At 38.2% G+C, this 18,319-nt stretch overlaps 1 protein-coding gene across 7 annotated transcripts in view; it reads right to left on the bottom strand.

Annotated features, from left to right (window-relative positions):
- Positions 1-18,319, bottom strand: part of shisa6b (shisa family member 6b) — a 106,331-nt gene that overhangs the window by 64,984 nt on the left and 23,028 nt on the right. For all 7 annotated transcript variants that reach the window (XM_084740648.1, XM_084740651.1, XM_084740652.1 and 4 more), the window contains exon 4: positions 16,458-16,559. In XM_084740648.1, coding sequence (XP_084596774.1) covers positions 16,458-16,559 — 102 coding nt within the window. The remainder of the gene's footprint in view (positions 1-16,457; positions 16,560-18,319) is intronic.

Below are 18,319 nucleotides of genomic sequence, written 5' to 3'. Positions count from 1 at the left end.
TTCATATTCAAACAACATTTTAGGAATGATATGCAGTTCTTTTTGTTCAGTGCAACATTCCCAAAACTTTTTAATAATCACATAAAGTTTGCTAACTAATCTTAAGGTAATGTTGCCTGCCCATAATTACTGCAGAGAAGGTAATTTAGCATTATCTACACTCAACTAAGTTTATAGTATGTTAAGAAATAAAATATACTGCTCCTTTCTGCTAGAACATACAGTCATATATATATATATACACACATACATATATATATATATATATATATATATATATATATATATATATATATATATATATATATATACATATACATATATATATATATACATACATATATATTTATTTATTTATTTATTTATTTATTTTAGGGGAGATGCAGGGGGCATGTCTCACTGAATATTTGGAACGTGCACGGTTGTGTGCAAAATCAAGTAAGGTGTGGTGGTAGTAATGTTTTTCGAGGTTACTTTGAGAAGTGTTGCCTGCCCATAATTAAAGTTTGCTAGCTAGCTACCCTTAGAAGACAAGCTAGTTTAGCATTAGCTAAGCAGCAATTAACACAGTCAAAAGCATGTTATTAGTTAACAGCATGGGACTTTTTAAAATTCAAATATAGCCTAGCCTATGAATTCATACAACAGTGTTAAATAATAGATATTATAAGTTCATCTAGAGGATAAAAAATTATACAATATATTCCATTAGGGTATATTTTGAATTGTCACCTGGCGCATGAATTTTGTGTTTTCATTTGCATAAAAATTTCCTGGGGGTGAACTCCCTGACCCTCCGCTTCATATGTGTCCCACCAATGTTGAAACAAAACCTTGCACACAGTAGCACAATTCCTCACCTCTGTCCTTATCCCTGCATCTCCTGCATACTGAGCAGAAGCAGCTCCAGAGACAGGGCCACGGATAGAGATGTCCGGTCACCTCTCTGTATTGTGTGTAAGAGAAATCTGTCTTGATCTCTCTTTCCACTAATGAGTGCCACGGCCCCGGCCCTGCTCTCTCCAGGACCTTATTAACACTTTTTTATTGGTTATTCCACAGAGTGCTTGGCCAGCAGGTCAGCCGTGCCACCTCCCCTGAACCTGACCATCAATTTGTATGAGCGGGCGCGCTTGTGCCCGATAGGAACGTGCTGTCAATCAAAAATGGCCACCGAGTGAAAAGCGAGACGCCTGGCTGGATTTTCAGCCCCTGAAAGTGATTTGGGGGTGCAGATTGCTCCCTGAAGTGGGAGCTGGTTTCAAAGTGTTTAAAGAGGAAGTAAGGTAAGAACAGAGCATCCAGTGACAAAGATTTTAACTCTGACCTCTTATAATCATCACAAGTATATATATATATATATATATATATACTTTATTATATTATATATACTGTATATACTTTATACCATTCAGAACCCAATTATGCTCCAAACACATCCATTGCAATAAATGAGGAATCTTAACATGAGAAAATATACATAAATAGTCTTAAGAGACCTTGTTTCAACCAAAAAAATCTGTGATATTAAGGTAAAATCAAAAATATATATATAGTTAAATCTCTCCAAAAACAATATGTTTAAAGTCTCCTGACTTATATATTCTGTGCACACAATCTATGGGGTGTATTATAAGCTCACTTCTTTAGAAAATCAAATCAGAACAGTCAGGGTTAATTATAACAGTATGTTCTTATTCATTTTCAACATCAGTTCCAATGATTTTTTTTAGCTATACATCTTTCATATAATATTTTGACATTAATTAGTAATATAACATCTCATGTTTATTTTAAACTCAGTTTAAACATAAATTATGGACTTCAACAATATGATTAATAGATTAAAATATGCCTCATGCCTGCTCCTTGACTCTCGGTGAGCCATGCCTGCTGAAAAAGGGGGTGTAGCTCTACTGCAGTCCATTTTAGATGATGTGGAACACTGACTGGCTTACGGACATCCAGTCACGTAAGTTTGTGCATTTGGGTGGAGTGGGATGACAGTGTGGATGACAGAAACCCTACATCACGTCCCAAAGCCACGCCCCTCTGTGGCTGAAAACAAGCATTGTAAGAGCAGCTGGTCAATAGCATACAGTATGTGTCTGCAGCACAACACTTCATCAGAAGTCTGTTAATAATGGTACTGAGTAAATTACATTTGCCAATTGTGTCTGTAGATTGAAGCGAATCAGAAAAGAGTCTTAGTGATATTGTAACTAAAGTTTTACTGCAAAAAAAGTACAGCCCAACCATTTGGTTCAACAGTACCAAAACAGCTGTCTAACAGTGTCTAACAAGTGACATAAATCTGAAATATATTACATGAAAATGCAATAAGGTAGTTGTACATGTCAGGTTCATGCATCTTGATGGAGGCAGATTGAAAAGACACCTATTTAATGTAATGTAGTTTTTGAAAGATTGCTTTATGCATTCAAACTGGAAAAGTCCTGGGAATTTGTACTGACCGCCAGTCAAATCAGAGTGTGTTTTGCCACCCAAAAAGGGGTGGGGACATAATGCAGGAGCAAAGTACCTTGATGGGCTGCTCTCATCCATCTATCTAGATCTAGATATCTAGATATCAGTATCCATTGGAATGGACTGAAATGGATCTGAAGGGGTTAAGATTATGACTTTTAACAGACTGCTACAACATGTCAGGTAATCATTTCAGTGGCCTTGTAGCTTGACTACTTGTACTTCATCAAAGTGACCAATGGAGGAGCAAACAACAAAACTGACCCTGACATGTAAAATTTATTAGCTATTTTTCATAGCAAAGGGAAAATATGTAAATGTATCAGCTGTCAACAAAAGGTGACTAAAGGCTACAAAATATGACATAGCACCTTTATGGATATTCATGCTGACATACCATCTATTTGTTCAGGGTTTGAAAGCAGAAAGCAGGTTTTCTATGCAGTCCTAACCATGCCAGCATGACGGGGTGGTTTTTTCACTTATAAATAAACTTTTGAGTTTGGATTTAGCCGCTTCTGTTCAGGTCTATCGCTGTAAAATATAGTAAATCCTGTAGAATGTGTTACATGCTGAAAATATAATCAGTGAAATGCCACTGAGGTAAAGGTTATAACTAAGCCTGGTTCTAATAAACGGTGAGATGTCTTTTCACCTGCAAGAAACTAAACCCACACTTACTGGGCTGTATTGTTAAAAACTGCTCCAACAGTCGACTTAAAAACGAAAAAGATGAAAATCTACAAGCTTCTGCTGCATAAAATCAATTTCATTTTCATTAATCTTCATTAAATCTGTCTAAAGACACATTCAGTGCCAGAATACCACTGTTACAATTTAATAAGTGTCAGTGTGTTCTATTAAACAGTGTATTTCATCTGATTACAAGTTTAAGTAAGTTTGTTCGTTCATAGTCATTAGCAAGCAACTCCACATTCATGGTGTGGACACATTTGTGTCATAACCAGTTACACAATGATGTTTTTGAGAATGTGAATGAGAGAACTTTCACAATCACCCCGCAGGCTGCAATGCATTTCTCTGTTTGGAGTGGGCGACTGCTGACCACGATGAACACAAACATCCCTACTTTCACTGTCACTATAAATGTGTTGAGGTCCACTCTGCCACCAACACATAGCATGATGGATTAGTACAATATCACAAAATCTTCTTTAGCTGCTGGCCCAGCACAGTTTCAGCCAACTCCGTTCAAGATATGTGGCTAGATTACAGTATGTGAAAATGAAGGCAGAGACCACACACAGTGCAGCAAAAAGAAAACGGACATTTTCTTTAACAATTTTATATGAAAAGACAAATCTTATCTTAAATAAATGCTCCACTATGTTCACCAGCTAGCTTCTAACTTTGTCTGTCTGTCGTTTGGTGCTGGGTGGGTGGTTTACTAACTAAAACCGTGAAGTTGCATGAGGTGAAACCAAAACTATGAGCTACAAAGCACTAAATTGCTATTTAGAGCTGCGGGCAACTCCCATCATATTACGCAAAATCCTGTTGTAAATATAAAAATATTGATTATGCAGCAGTGCATAACTCCCAAAACGAAACCAATGAAAACAGTGCATGTAAGAATGCTTAATACAGTATTTTATGTCATGTTAATCCATGTGATCCTGTTTTCTAGACCAATCTTCCAAGTTTTTCCTATGACAAGACATATATAGCCATTGGAAAGTACCAGCAACAGGCATAATGAACCTTAGATAAATCACGTATTATAAGTTACGTTAAACATGTGACTAATGTTGTGTAACAGTCGCAGTTTAGTTCGGTTTAGGCACCAAAACTACTTGTATAGGTTTATGAAAAGATTGTGGTTTGGGTTAAAATAGTATGTTACATTATGTTGTTCCATCATATTGCGTTGTTATGTTGCATCACAGCATGTTACATCACGTTAAAGTAGATCACGTCATGTTTCGTTACGTTAAAGTCTTGCGACAGAAAACATGTTACTCACGCAACGTGATAATACTTCTGATACAGCTTAATATTAAGGATGGGACTGATACAATCCAGTTTCAGTATTGTTAGTAAGTCATTAATTTGGCATCGAACCTGCATCATGATCCAAGTTCCAGTCCAAGTTCTAGTGTCCTACAACAATCATAAACCAACATTACAAACTCATGATGAATACATTCCAACATAAAACACCAAACTTAAACTCTCAGCAGTTTATCATGGGAAATGACTGCCATCCCTCAGCCTATCTGCTGTGCATCTGAATGTCACAAGCCACAATCCTACAGCACCCCACAATGGTTACATTACACAAAATAAACAAGCTTTCCAGATGAGGAGAAAAACTAGATGTGCGTTAACATTACTTGCACAGAACTTTTCATGACTGTTGAAGAAAACCTTGTACTTCTGGTCTTTGCACATCCTTTACACATGGCCACGGTTCAAACCAAAAGCTTAAAGATACAATAGGAACACTCTATTTTATACTGTATGCCACAAGTCGTACAGAATCACATATTATCAGGACACTAGAGAGGAGGGCGCTACATTACATAAGCAAAAACTGTTAGGACTTTATCCAAAGCTCAAGTTATCTGTGTACCAGACAGACTGGCACTCCTAAGACATGAAACATTCTAATCTGAAGGGCACTGAGGCCTCTAAGGTCAACTGCATGTCAAGTTATTAAAAGTTGTCTTTATTCATTAATTCTCTGACAACTACTAAACTGAAGTTCAGGATTGGATAGGAGCAGAAAAAAGTGGATTGGTGCATCTGTACCTATTATTGTGTATACTGTGGTTTTAATTCATAGATATTTGTCAAAAACAGCTTTGCAAGTCTAAATAATGCAGCTAAAAAAAATGACACACCAGCCTGGCAAAAAGCACAAACCATCATTGAGTCAGTAGTCACTGACGAATTGGACAGAAGCTTGAAGTGAGCGACTGTTACACCATTTGATTTGCTAGGAAATGTGCGTTTTGCATCAGAGATCTCATTTCCCATCTCGGGTTTGATGATGCGTCGGAGCTTTTTCGCGCTCGCCGTATGAATCAGTTCCTGTCTGGGGCTTGTTTTTCCTTGTGTACCTTAAACAACACCAAAGGTTTTCACGGGCGGATGTTTTCATCTTCTGCCTCATCAGCCTGGAGTGTTGATTACACGGGCTGGAAATGATGATACTGCCTGTGGGCTTGTTGTTCCACGGCATCTGATTCATTCGGAGGAACAGGAGATGACTGCTTCACAATCAGAGGGACGCGCTGAATCGCAGAGAGGGGCTTTTTATACTCTGTCATCAAGTTCTTCACAAAAAGGTAAACAAAAAGGACACATTAGAGGCAAACAGCTGTTAGTCTGCAACGGCAGAACCAAATGATTAGTGTTTGCTTTGTTAAACTCTTTCTTTTCCTCAAGTTCTTTCCCCACGGTCTCTTAGCACTGCACTGCTGTACAGTGCAACTTGCTACATAAGTAGGAACGCCAATTAGTGGCTCTTGCACTCGTTAATGTGCTGAAATTGCACTGTAAATAAAAGTTCTGTGATAACATCCTCCACTAATTCTGCAGCTCCATCGCCATATCCACCATTCCAGACACAACATATTCATAAAAACAATAATTGCCTGCCATGAAAACCAATTTGACTTCCTCCACAGGGCAGAATTAAAAGTTGGGCTTAGCAAGGTAATGAAGTATGGCACACGCTAAGTCAAGGATGGAGGCTTTGTCTGAAGTAATCACTTCTCCGGATGCTGTGGCTTGGCTGCGTTTCATATCAACAAGACTGACATATGGAAAAATAATTAAAATGGACGCATTCAACCAATAACAGCTGGCAAGCCGCATTTTTAATACACTATCAAATTTGCATGCTGGCTGTCAATCCGCTCTCCTGACTGAGGCAGAAAATTCCAATCAATCAAGGTGTTAGGGTTGTAATCTAGCCACATCAATGGCGAGGAGTCTCAATCCGGGAAGCTTTTCTCCTCTTAAAGGCGCTCCGGCGGCAGCAGCACAGAGAAATATGTGTGACAACGTGACAGTGATTTACAGTGCAGAGTTTTAGCCGGTGACAGTGAGTGAATGGAAAAGTACACCGCAGTTCTTCAGTGACAAGAACAATTAATATAAGCCGGCGATTGGGGTTTCAGTCTGCGTAGGCTAGGAGCGATGATGTGGTGTAGCGTTGCATCACCACCGCCAGCAAACAAGGCAGAGCAAAGTTGCTCCGGCTGCCTCTTATCTATCTTCTGAGATTATGTTTCCAGAGAACTTTTATACAATTACTGGAGACTCTGAAGCTTCAAACTGAGTTCTGCAGTTTTTACACCCAAGGCAGTGTAACAGTGCAGTCCCATCTGACAGCAGCACACACACATACACACAACAGATCAGTGAGCATCCTCATTAGTTTGGCTCAGTTTGACAGAAGCCTCAACCTTGCTGCCTCCTAATTTTGGACAAGAGGACAACAGAATACACAGGAGCAAAGGAATCTGCGAGGCGGTGCATCGATCTGGACAGATGGCTGAGGGGACAGGAGCAAGGCGAGCAGCTGTGCATGCTAAATAAAGTTTAGCATTACTAAAAGACTGTCACTCTGGGAAAACACTAGGCTGGAGTTAAACAATTTGGAGGATTTTTTGAAAAACATAAAGAGCAAACAAAAGTGACCCGTCTTTTTATGTCATCAAATCTTCCCCTGAAATAATTTCAGAGTTGGCACAACTACGCATGTTCTTTACTGAAGAAGAAGTACAGATACTTGTGTGAAAAAGAAAAAAAAAGTAGAAGTACTGATTCAACTTCTTCTAAAAGTGAAAAAGTACAGGCTCTGAAATGTATAAAAGTACAAAGCTGTCCTCTGAAAGAAAATTTCTACCTGTTGTTTTCTGTGCAAAGCTGACTGAACCTCACCTTTTCTCCACTTCTCTGTTGCTTTCATCTTGTTACATCTTTTATGTTGTTTTTGTCTTGTTTCATCTTTTATGTCTAATTCCTCTTGTTACAGCATTTTTAAATTTTAAGTCATTTTCTTCTTGTTAAATCTTATGTCTAATAAGATGTTTTCATCTTGTTACATCTTGTTACGTCATTTTAAAATTTTTGTCGTTTTCGTCTTGTCACGTCTTAAGATATTTTTGTCTTATGTTGTTTTGTCTTGTTACGTCTTTTAAGTCATGTTCATCTTTTACGACCCTTTCTGTAACATTCGGGTTTTCATCATGTCATTTCCTGTTTTATTTTGTAACTCTACCTCTTGTGTCTTTTCAGTTTCCTGTGTTTTCCCGCCTCTCATCAACCACACCTGAGGCCACTTACTCACCTGCCCCTGATTACCCTCCTTGCCTTCCCTGTGTATTTATACCCCCACCAGCTCCACATGTCTTTGCCAGATTGTCTTTGTTGTCAGTGGTGCTGCTTCTTGTTTTGCTGTGTTTGGCTCCATGACTTTGTTTGGACTTTGCCTTTTTATGGGATTCTAGTTTTGTGCCTTTTTTCCTGTCTGTTTTTGTTTGCCTTTTGAACTCTAGTAAAGACAGTGATTTTTATTTGAACCTCACTTTGCCTCCTGTGTGTTCTCTGCGCCTGAGTCTCAACCTTCCAGAGTTGTTACACTTTCATCTTATGTGTTATTACACCTTTCAAGCCGTGTTCTTCTTACTTATTGTTACGTTGTTTTCATCTTGTTACTTCTTATACAGCATTTTCATCTTGTTATATCCTGTTACATCTGTCATGCTCATATGACATATTATTTTTACTTTGCATCATTGCAAATTCATTCCCTTCCAATGCATTCCCTTCCAATGCATTCAAACTAAAGTAAAAAAGCCTGTTTTATAAATGTAAGGAGTAGAAAGTTCAGTTATTTGTTAAAATGTAAGGAGTAAAAGTAAGACGTTGTCAGAAAAATAAATACTCAAGTAAAATACAGATACCTGAAAACTACTTAATTACAGAACAGAAACAAAGTATTTGTATTTAATGACTTCCCACCTCTGAAGAATTTACGTCCAAACCTCCTCTGCAGCCAGTGTTTCTGGTGCTCATCAGTGTTGAGACAGAGCTTTGAGGACTTTGAGCAAAGGGAGATCATGCAGGGAACAGATGGCCACCCAACCTCACACTACACCTGACTCCATACAGGGGCAGAAGGCCACGGAGGGAGTCATGAAACTGCGAAAAATTAAACGTTCTTACACAAAAAGCTCGCCTCAGCTGGTGGTTTGACTTGCTGGATGAAAACATGTCACAGCGCTGCGGTCTGTAAGCTGGTGTGAAGTGGACTCTGAAGACACTGTGTGCATGTGAATGAAATGGAAAGAATCCCCCCCCCCCCCCCGACACCGTCATTTTCTATGTGTCTCGTCTCCTCCCTTCTCCTTCTCCATGTTGCACAGACTGATCATTCATTCAGCGAGCTACAACAACAGCAGAGACTGCTGATTCACAGCCACTACTGATGCTCACTTCTTTCTAAGCAGTTGAATTTTGAAAAGGTGCATGTGAAAGTCATGTTCACACGTGTAGTGGGACAATCTGAGTCCACCCTAAGATATGACAATTCTCATAAGACATTTGGATGACAAGACACATACTATATCACTGCAACAACATCAACACCATCAACACCATCACCATGTTTTTCTGCAATAACTCCACTGCATTTATGCTAATATTCTTATTTATAATATTCTTGACATTTTAAGACATTTACAAATCCCATTTCTCAGCCATATTATTTACACTGTTGTTATAAATTATTGTTTGATGTAGTTCTTCCTATATACATACATACATACATACATACATATATATATACATACACATATATCAGGTTAATTTGTTGTAGTATACTGTACATTTCTATTTTCTTTCAATACCACAGCAAAAAGGAAAAAAGTCCTAGGCACACATATACTGAGTGTCTATTTGCACCTGAGTGAGAATAGTCACATGCCAGCTATTCAGCTATTTACACCCAACACCCTAGTTTGGCTATAAAGGGTAGCAAAGTTTGTGTAGGTTGGAGTTTGTGGTGCATGAAAGGACTAAACACAAGACTTTCTTGTGGAACAAGGGGGTTGATTCCTGTCAGTGTTGACTTTTCATTTTTAGTCTTCGTTGGGTTACTATTTTCATTTTTTAATTATTAGTATTTTCAGTATTAATTTACAGTTTGGGCAAGTTTAGGCAACAAAACTACTTGGTTTAGGAAAAGATCATGGTTTGCTTCTGTCATGTGGGTGTTAATTAGCCACTTGGCTATTTACACAATGGGTGCGAATAGCGTTGTTGGCTGTGGAGCTCTTAGTGCCGGTCTCTGCCATGCTAGGCTATATCACATGGGTGTAAATAGCAACATTGGCAATTTACTCCCTGGGTGCAAATAACATTGTTGGCTACTGACACCTGGGTGCCAACCTGCAGAGAGTGCTGGTACAGAAAAAGTCACTGAACACTGGTTTTGCTACACTGCAAGCCAAATTTCAGGCAGGACAGATATTGTATCATTTTAAATACGTGGTACTGAGAGAGTGTTAATACTATAGTTTACGTGTTTAGCTCCTTGTTCCCCTTGTTCTTTGGGCGTTGCATTTTGGAAAAACAGTGTGCACAAGCAGCACACTCAGAAATCAAGCACCAGTTTTCATGTGTCCTTAGGCTGTCTTCGATTGGTGAGGGGCGTCATGTGACATTTCAAGCTGTGAACAGCCAAACACAAACACAACCATTCAAGCCAAGCCATGCTTGTAAAACACATAGTTTTCAAAGGACAGCACAGCAGAGTAAAAGGTGACGTGTTTGTTGTCAAATGCCACAGTAAAACCGAGGGGTGAGAATCTCTTTGCACCTCATGACTCAATCAGAACGTACAGCCAGGTCTTGCAGATTTGAGTCTGCATCAATTTCTAATCTGTCAAGAAAGAACTGCGATGCATCTGAGAATCAATTTTTCCCCCCACCCTCATGTGTTTCTTGTTCTGACATCCCACACACATTTACAAAGCTCCACTGGTGACAGACACATTGCATTTCCTACAGCTGCTTCACAATAAAAGCCAACATGTTCTCACTCCCAACTCACACAGCAGTTTGGTCGTTAACTCTATATGCTTCAAAACATTACACTGTATGCAGGTTTCCACATGCAGGGCTCCATGCTCATGTTAGTAATAGTAAATATGCAACATCAAAGTAGACTTTCAAAATAAAGGCACAAGAACTACTTGACTCATAATTTGAAGCATAGCATCTCTGACCAAGCTGCTGTATTTGCTGTAAAACCTGCAGCTCTTCAGTTACCAACTCACTGTGGTTCTTCTGTCATCCCACACTGCTAACAAACTTCCACTAATCTTGGTGACAGACATGTTTCATTTCCTTCAGCTGCTTCACAATAAAAGCCGACAAGTTCTCACTCCCAACTCGTTAAATACAGCAGCTTGCGCTTCAAAATATTACATTCATTCTTGTGTCATTTTTGCTTTACAGGCACATTAAAAATAATAAAAATGCAACATCCAAGTAGATTTTAAAAATAAAGGAAGAAGAACTACGTGCCTCATAGTTTGAGGCATAGGGACACTGACCAAGATGCTGTATTTACTTTAAAACCTGCAGCTTTTCATGTAACAACTCACTGTGATTGTTTCTTCTTCTGTCATCCCACATGGCTAACAAATCTCCGCTAATCTTGGTGACAGATACACTGCATTTCCTACAGCTGCTTCACAATAAAAGCCAACTTGTTCTCACTCTCAGTGCCCCAAATTCAGCAGCTTGGTCAATATGCTTCAAAATATTACACTTTAGGTACCTTTCTAGCTTCAATTTCAAAGTTATCCAAAATAAATATGCAACATCAAACTACTTGCATCATAATTTGAAACACAGGGACACTGAGCAGGCTGCTGTATTTGAGTGCTAGGAGTGAGAATGTGCTGTAAAACCTCCAGCTTCTTATGTGCCAGCCAGCAGCTAACACAGCTCCACTAATCTTGCAGACAGATACACTGCATTTCCTTCAGCTGCTTCACAATAAAATCTTAGTTTTGTGACTTTTCCAGTATGAACACAACTTATTTGGAACTTGTTTAGACTTAGTTGGCAGTATGAAATTAGGGCGCAGACGAACCCTCTGTGACAACAACATGTTTATGACCCTTCTAAAGGTTGCTGAAAGGCATGTTGGGAAATGTAGGACAGCGCTGACTGCGGTAGAATCACACAGGGTAAGCTGAGGGGAAGGTCAGTCCAACAAAAAAGGTGCATTACAACAAACAAACTCTTGGACCACAGTGTGAGAGGTTGGGTTTTAGTTTCCCACCCCGGCGCTCATGGCAGATCTCATTTAGAGTTCAGCACAGGGTTGTTTTGTACCCCGCCACACAGATGTGAAGCATCCAGCTGCTCTGACCTCACATCTCCTCCCCAAAGGCTGCGCTGCAACACACACACACGCACACACACACACACACACACACACACAGCCTGCCATATAATTAACAACCAAACACACTTTCTGCCTGTATAATTAAGCAACGTAAGAGACGCCATAACCAAGCCAGAGGACTTCATCATGACTTCTACACCTTGTTCTATCAGTGGTTATAAAATACAATATGTACTTAAAAAAAAGAGTTGAGACACAGCAAAGGAGACAACATCTGTTTCCAGGTTCAGGTGGAAACAGAATTTTTCCACTGACTGACCGGTGAGTCTGTGTTTGCATTCTCTTCTTTTTTTTTCCTGGTGTTGTTTCTCTCAGCCAGAGCAAACCAAGCTGTGCAAACCTCTTCAAAAATAATGAAGCCCGGTATGATTTAAATTCAACCGGACTGTTTACTTGCTGTTAACCTCGACGTGACTCTCAGTCTCATCAGTGAGAGTGCAGATCAGCCCACAGGTTCACAGCTCCGCACCGTTAAAATCCATCCACACATTTTTTTTTCTTTTTTTTTTTTTTTTGATAAATTCGACGCTGGGGTCAAGTGAAGGGTCAAGTGATTTACTGACTATTTGCGGATCATTAAACCGAACACAGAAATATTGTCAAAAAACACTGAATACACTGCAGGTACGGGCAATTTATATCCATCAGTCAGTCACGCAGAGAAGCAGTATATTATGTAGCTGAAGTCATTCTGCTTCTGTGGATATGAAGAGTGTTTGTAAAGAGACGAAAGAGCGGGGGAGGCTCAGTTAAACTGTTCATTTCCCTCCACCACCCTGAAGTGATTGTACAACCAATTGAGTTAAGTTAATTAAACTTGAGAAAACATGTTCAACAAGCTTAAGATATTAACTGCTGGTATTCTGCTCCCAGTAAATTATCTTCATCAAGTTTCACAATGTTTTCTTCCAACTTTAACAGAAAAATATTGTGAAGAATCATAACTGGAATTTAGTAGAATCAACTAATCTTTTCTCATTAACTTAACATAAATACACAAGTATTATTTTTGCAAGTTTATCAAACAGAACACTTCAGAACTTATGAACATGAGTTCTTGTAACATGAAGGCTCTTCAATAATGAGTTGAATGAATGTACAGCACAGAGTTCAGTCAACTCAATAAATTACATTTTTAAGGCAGCATGATCAGCACAGTAACAGACGTCCCAGCATGCACTGTGTGAAAATTAAAACTCTAGAGACCTTCATTTTTGATAGTTTGAAGAAACAAAAGTGATGAAAACTTGTTGTGTGTCTGTTTCTCAGTGTGACTGAAGAATTGTTGATTCAACTTGATATCTTAAGTTTATTGGATGTGGTTATTCTCTAATCAATAATTAATTATTTGTTTTGAATAATTGCAAAATGACCTCAAAGTGTCTTTTCAAATTAAGTCCACTTAAAATTTTAAAGGAGCCCGAACGCTATCCTTTTTAAGTTACAACAACAAATAGATTGTTTTAACTCTAACACAATGCATGCTGGGAAGTCAGCTAATATGCTGCACCAGCACTCTAAAAATAGATGTTGTTTTTACGATTTTTCACTAAATTCTACAAGAAAATAATAAGTTTGGAGAAACACAGGGAATTCCTGCAGTTTTCTGCACACTGGAACATAAAAATATAACATAAAAATATTGAGCACATACTGTATATTTACAACCATTTTTTAGTTAATTCAGCTATCAAAATATAAGCTAAGTGCACAACGTGTGTTTTTAATTGGTCTTCAACTAATTAGGCTCTATTGGCTATATAAATTTTAATAAAATTAACTCAAAAATCAAAATTTGTTGACTTAAAATGATTTTGTCAAGCTCACAAGGGATGAGTGGAGTTTACAGTGATGAATTAGTGGATTGTTTTAGCGCAGTAGTCATCTATAAATGATTAAAATAAAATGGAGCAAATATCAAGATCTGATCATAAAGATATCCAACAGGTCATAAGAAGATAGTTATACATTTTGAAGCAGCATCCCAACCACTTTACACATCAAGGTCAGTTTACTAGTCATGTGTTGCACTCAGCAGACTCACTGACTATTTGTGGATCACTGAACTGAAAAAAGAATTGACTGCATGTTGTCAAAAACACTGAATACTGCAGGTACAGGCGATTTATATCCTTCAGTCAGTCATAGAGAGAAGTAGTATATTATGTAGCTGAAGCCATTCTGCTTTTGTGAATATGAAGAGTGCTTGTAAAGAGACGATGAGAGAGCGGGGGAGGCTCGGTTAAACTGCTCGTTTCCCTCCACCACCCTGAAGTGATTGTACACTGGTGAAATTCTAAAGATAAAACCAAGCAGCAACAATACCCAAACCCAAACTTCAGACCAATGTTTCATTGATTTCAGGATTCAATCCACAGTAATACCTGCCTCTGGGCACAAGACAGTCAAACAGAGGCACTGGAAGGAAAGAAGGATGCTGTTCAAGAACTGAGCCTCTTCTGTGTGCGCGTGCTTCACATTTTCTTTTCTTTTCTTTTCTTTTCTTTTTTTTTTGGGTACGAAATTTTAGCGTCAGCAGACCTTTCCAAGATCTCAATCTGTCACGTTTCATTTGTTTGTGCAGCAGAGGAATCAAAGGCTACCCGCTGCAAGAAAACACAGATTTGACTGCACAGATGCTGAACGCTAAACCATACCCCATGCTGTTGTTGTGACAAGTATGGAGCCAGAGACGCCGGAGAGATGCTGTTGTGATATTTGTACAGAGGGGGAAAATCTATTTAAAAAAATCAAGGATTCATAAAACCTAATCATTTTTTTCTTATTACTCATTTCTGGTTGTGATGCAGGAGTTGGGGGTGGGGGGTTGTTTTTTTTTCTGCCTGCCGATGAATACCATTGTGAAATGGACCCCCTCCGGGGATGAAAACAAACGGAGCAAAAAAGCAACGAGAAAAACAGCTAATTTCATGTAAACATAAATACGATGGTTCCTCATTAGAAATAAAAGTGGAGAGAAGCTTCCAGGCCCCCGCAGTTTTTTTTTTTTTTTTTTTTTTGCACGCTCAGAAACAAAGGCACGACACTATAAAAAAGATGAGTTTCTGTGAGTGGGAAAGACACACATGCCCACAGAGCGACGCACAAATCTGAACTGGTGTTTATTAAAAGCAACGACAGGTCATCAGCCGCTGTAATTAGAATGATGAACAGGATATCAGGGGGTTTTGGGAGCAACGAAGAAGAGCGGAAAGACAGCAGAGGGACCAGATTACACTGTAAAAATACACTACTTGTTTTAACTTAAAAAGTTACTGTCCAGGTTGCCTTAAAAATTTAAAATGACTAAATTTGAAAAGATAAGGTCATTTTGTAATGATTCAAACCAAGCAACCTCTTCTAATCAAATGAATTTGCAGTGTTGCCTTTATAAATTTGAGCAAAATGAACTAAAAAATCCAAATTTATTGAGACAGATTATGTATTACACTGTAAAAATAAATTCTATGTTTTAACTTAAAAAAACAAACAAACTGAGCGTCCGGGCAGCTTTAACATGTTCAATAAGCTTAAGATTTTAAGTTGAACCAGAAACTCTAAAGTCAAAGAGACAAACATTACAAATAAATGATGAGTTCCTTTAGTTTATACTCTCAAACAATGCATGCTGGGAAGTCTCCTTATTCTTTAGAAACTTAATTTAATGAGTTGATAGAACAGTACAGTTGATTCAACTCAAAGACTTAAAGTTAGACCAACTTGTGTTTCTAACTGCTCTGAAAATAAATACTAGATATTTTCAGTTTAATTAACTTAAATAAATAAAACTTGTATATTTAGATTAAGTTAATGAGAAAAGTTAATCCCTACCTGATTTTTTACAGTGTGCATTCAAACCATGTAGATTTTTACTAAAGCAGTCAGCAGCCGTGAAACATTACAAGCGCTCTCGCTCTGGCACAAACACATTCAATTAAACATTCGAAAGCAGTATCAGGTAAAGGAGCTCGCCTCGCAACCCCCGCGAGGTGACACACACACACACACACACACACACACACACACACACAGACACACACACAGGGTCTGGTTTCTGGAGCCAAAATGGATGGGAATAAATCACAAGAGCTCGGCCAACATGGCTGAATACTAATCAGTGTATTACCCATGGGAAAACTCTGCCCTCTGCCTAATGGCTGCATGTGTACGTGTGTGTCGTGGATGCGTGTGCTGGTTGCGGAGTCACCTTCTCCACCCCGTCGTCGCCCATCGTCGCAGCACTAAGTGTGTGTTTGCTCGTATTTAATTGCAAAAAGCAGAGGCAGGAGTTCATGCGGATTGCTCGGGAGGGAAATTGAATCTGGAAACATTTCACCTCCGTTGCCGTCTTGTTGTTGATCACTGGTGTTTTGCAAGTGGAACATTAACGCGGAGTTGCTTTAGCATTCAGCAGGTATGAGGCTCACAGTGTTTGTAGATGAGATAAGAGTTAATTCAATCTCCTGTGTGAGAAGAGAGGGGAAAAAAAGGACAGAAAGAAAAGATGTGTTACCTTTGGGATGGCCTCGGCCCAACGTCACAAAGCCGGAGGAGATGAAGTTGTGAAGTTCGGTGCCTCCACTGCTCCGGACGCTCTCCTTCCCATAGTGGAGACCTGCTCACACACACACACACACACACACACACATGCAGGCAGACACTGTGTCAGTACTCTGATCAGTTCAACATTAGAAACAACTAAAACAGCTATTCAACAGACAAGAAGGTTACCAAATGCTCAACAAAATCATTTTATGTTTTTAGATACACTTGTAATATTTTTTTTACCTGATGGATAGTCAGTTGTCCAAAAATGATTCAGATAAAACAGTAAAGACCAGAAATATCAGGGCGAGGTTGACCCATTTTGCTATGCAACCAACAGCAACAGGTCACAAGTAGATTTTGGTTGACTGAGTGATTTTATTTATACATTACCAAACACAGAAAGAAAAATCCAAATATATAAATATAACTTATTGAAAACACTTATTTCCAACATGATTAAAAGATGTTGAGGTTGTCACGATGTCAGATATTCACAACGAGATTATCGTGAAGAATTCATAATATTATTGCAATATCTATAGAAAACTTGAAAAAAAATAGAATAATATTGTCAGTTAGACTCATCTTTCTCTTTTGTAACCATAACTGTACAAAAGTGTACAAAAAGTGCAATTAACCTTAATAGATAGTGAAAATGTTTGTGTTAGGGGGAGTTCAGAGAATAGAAAGAGATGGAAATGAAGTAAGAACATACCGCATGTTTAAGAGGTGCTGGATTTTTTTTTTTACATGATGCTATCATATAAGGTTTTGAACATCACAGTTATCGTCAGTATTGATATAGCTAGGTAAAACAACAGTATACTTTAGTGTATTTGTATTTCATATATAATTTAAGAATACAAAAGTTTTTCCAAGTATGCTTTTACTTTTTTGTTTAATTTAAAGTATATTTGAGGTGGAATAGTACTTCATTGTTAGTATATTTTACAGATTTTACTTAGTTATTATTACTTAGTTATAATAAATTCCAAATGTTTATTGTTGTTAACTTTTGTAAAGTACCATTGTTTTCAAGTTCTTTGTAATGCTCTATTAATATTCTTTATTAAAGCCACTGCATTTTTTTTTAACTGGTTATGAAACAGTCTCAGTTCAGTGCTGATGCTTCTGTATGACCTACATAAGTTAAAGAGATCATCTGCGAGAAGATCAAATAATTCTGTATACATATTCTTAAAGCTCACCACCAGGTCAGAAGAAACCAGCCTGTGTTGACTAGATCATTTTATTTTTGACATTATATAATGGTAGAAACACTCCTACTCCTACTACTCCTGTCCACAGAGGCCTCCAAAATCAATAAAATATGAACGTTACTTGTAGTAGCTTTGAAGTGTACCTTAATTTCACTTCATTAGAAGTGTATTTAAGTATGCTTACAAAAAGTGCACTTCAGTATCGGCTTATGTCAAGATGTACTTCGAAAAAGTAGCACAAACAAAGTAAACTTAATTTTCATTAAACAAGCATGAATATTAGTACTTACACAGCCAAAACTTTAAGTGTACTTGAAGATGTTACACTTTAGCACATAAAATACACTAAATACACTTAGAACTGTGCTTCTTTACTTACAACACAAACCTGAAATGAAAAGAAACATCATCACAAATATAGAAAAACTCCCACTTCAGCAAACAATGGCAGCTAAAGGAACAATGTCAATGTTCCACTTTGTTCCACAGAGAAGTCCTAACCTGATTCTTTAAGTCCCTCATATATTCAACAACCTGATGTGTAGCAGAAAGCTGTTCTACAACATGGCACCGATCTAAAACAGGAACTTCTGGCTACATTATTCTC

Source organism: Lutjanus erythropterus, chromosome 17, assembly GCF_056507025.1.
Source record: "Lutjanus erythropterus isolate fLutEry1 chromosome 17, fLutEry1.hap2, whole genome shotgun sequence".
NCBI lineage: Eukaryota > Metazoa > Chordata > Actinopteri > Lutjaniformes > Lutjanidae > Lutjanus > Lutjanus erythropterus.
This window is presented reverse-complemented; position numbering and strand designations above follow the sequence as displayed.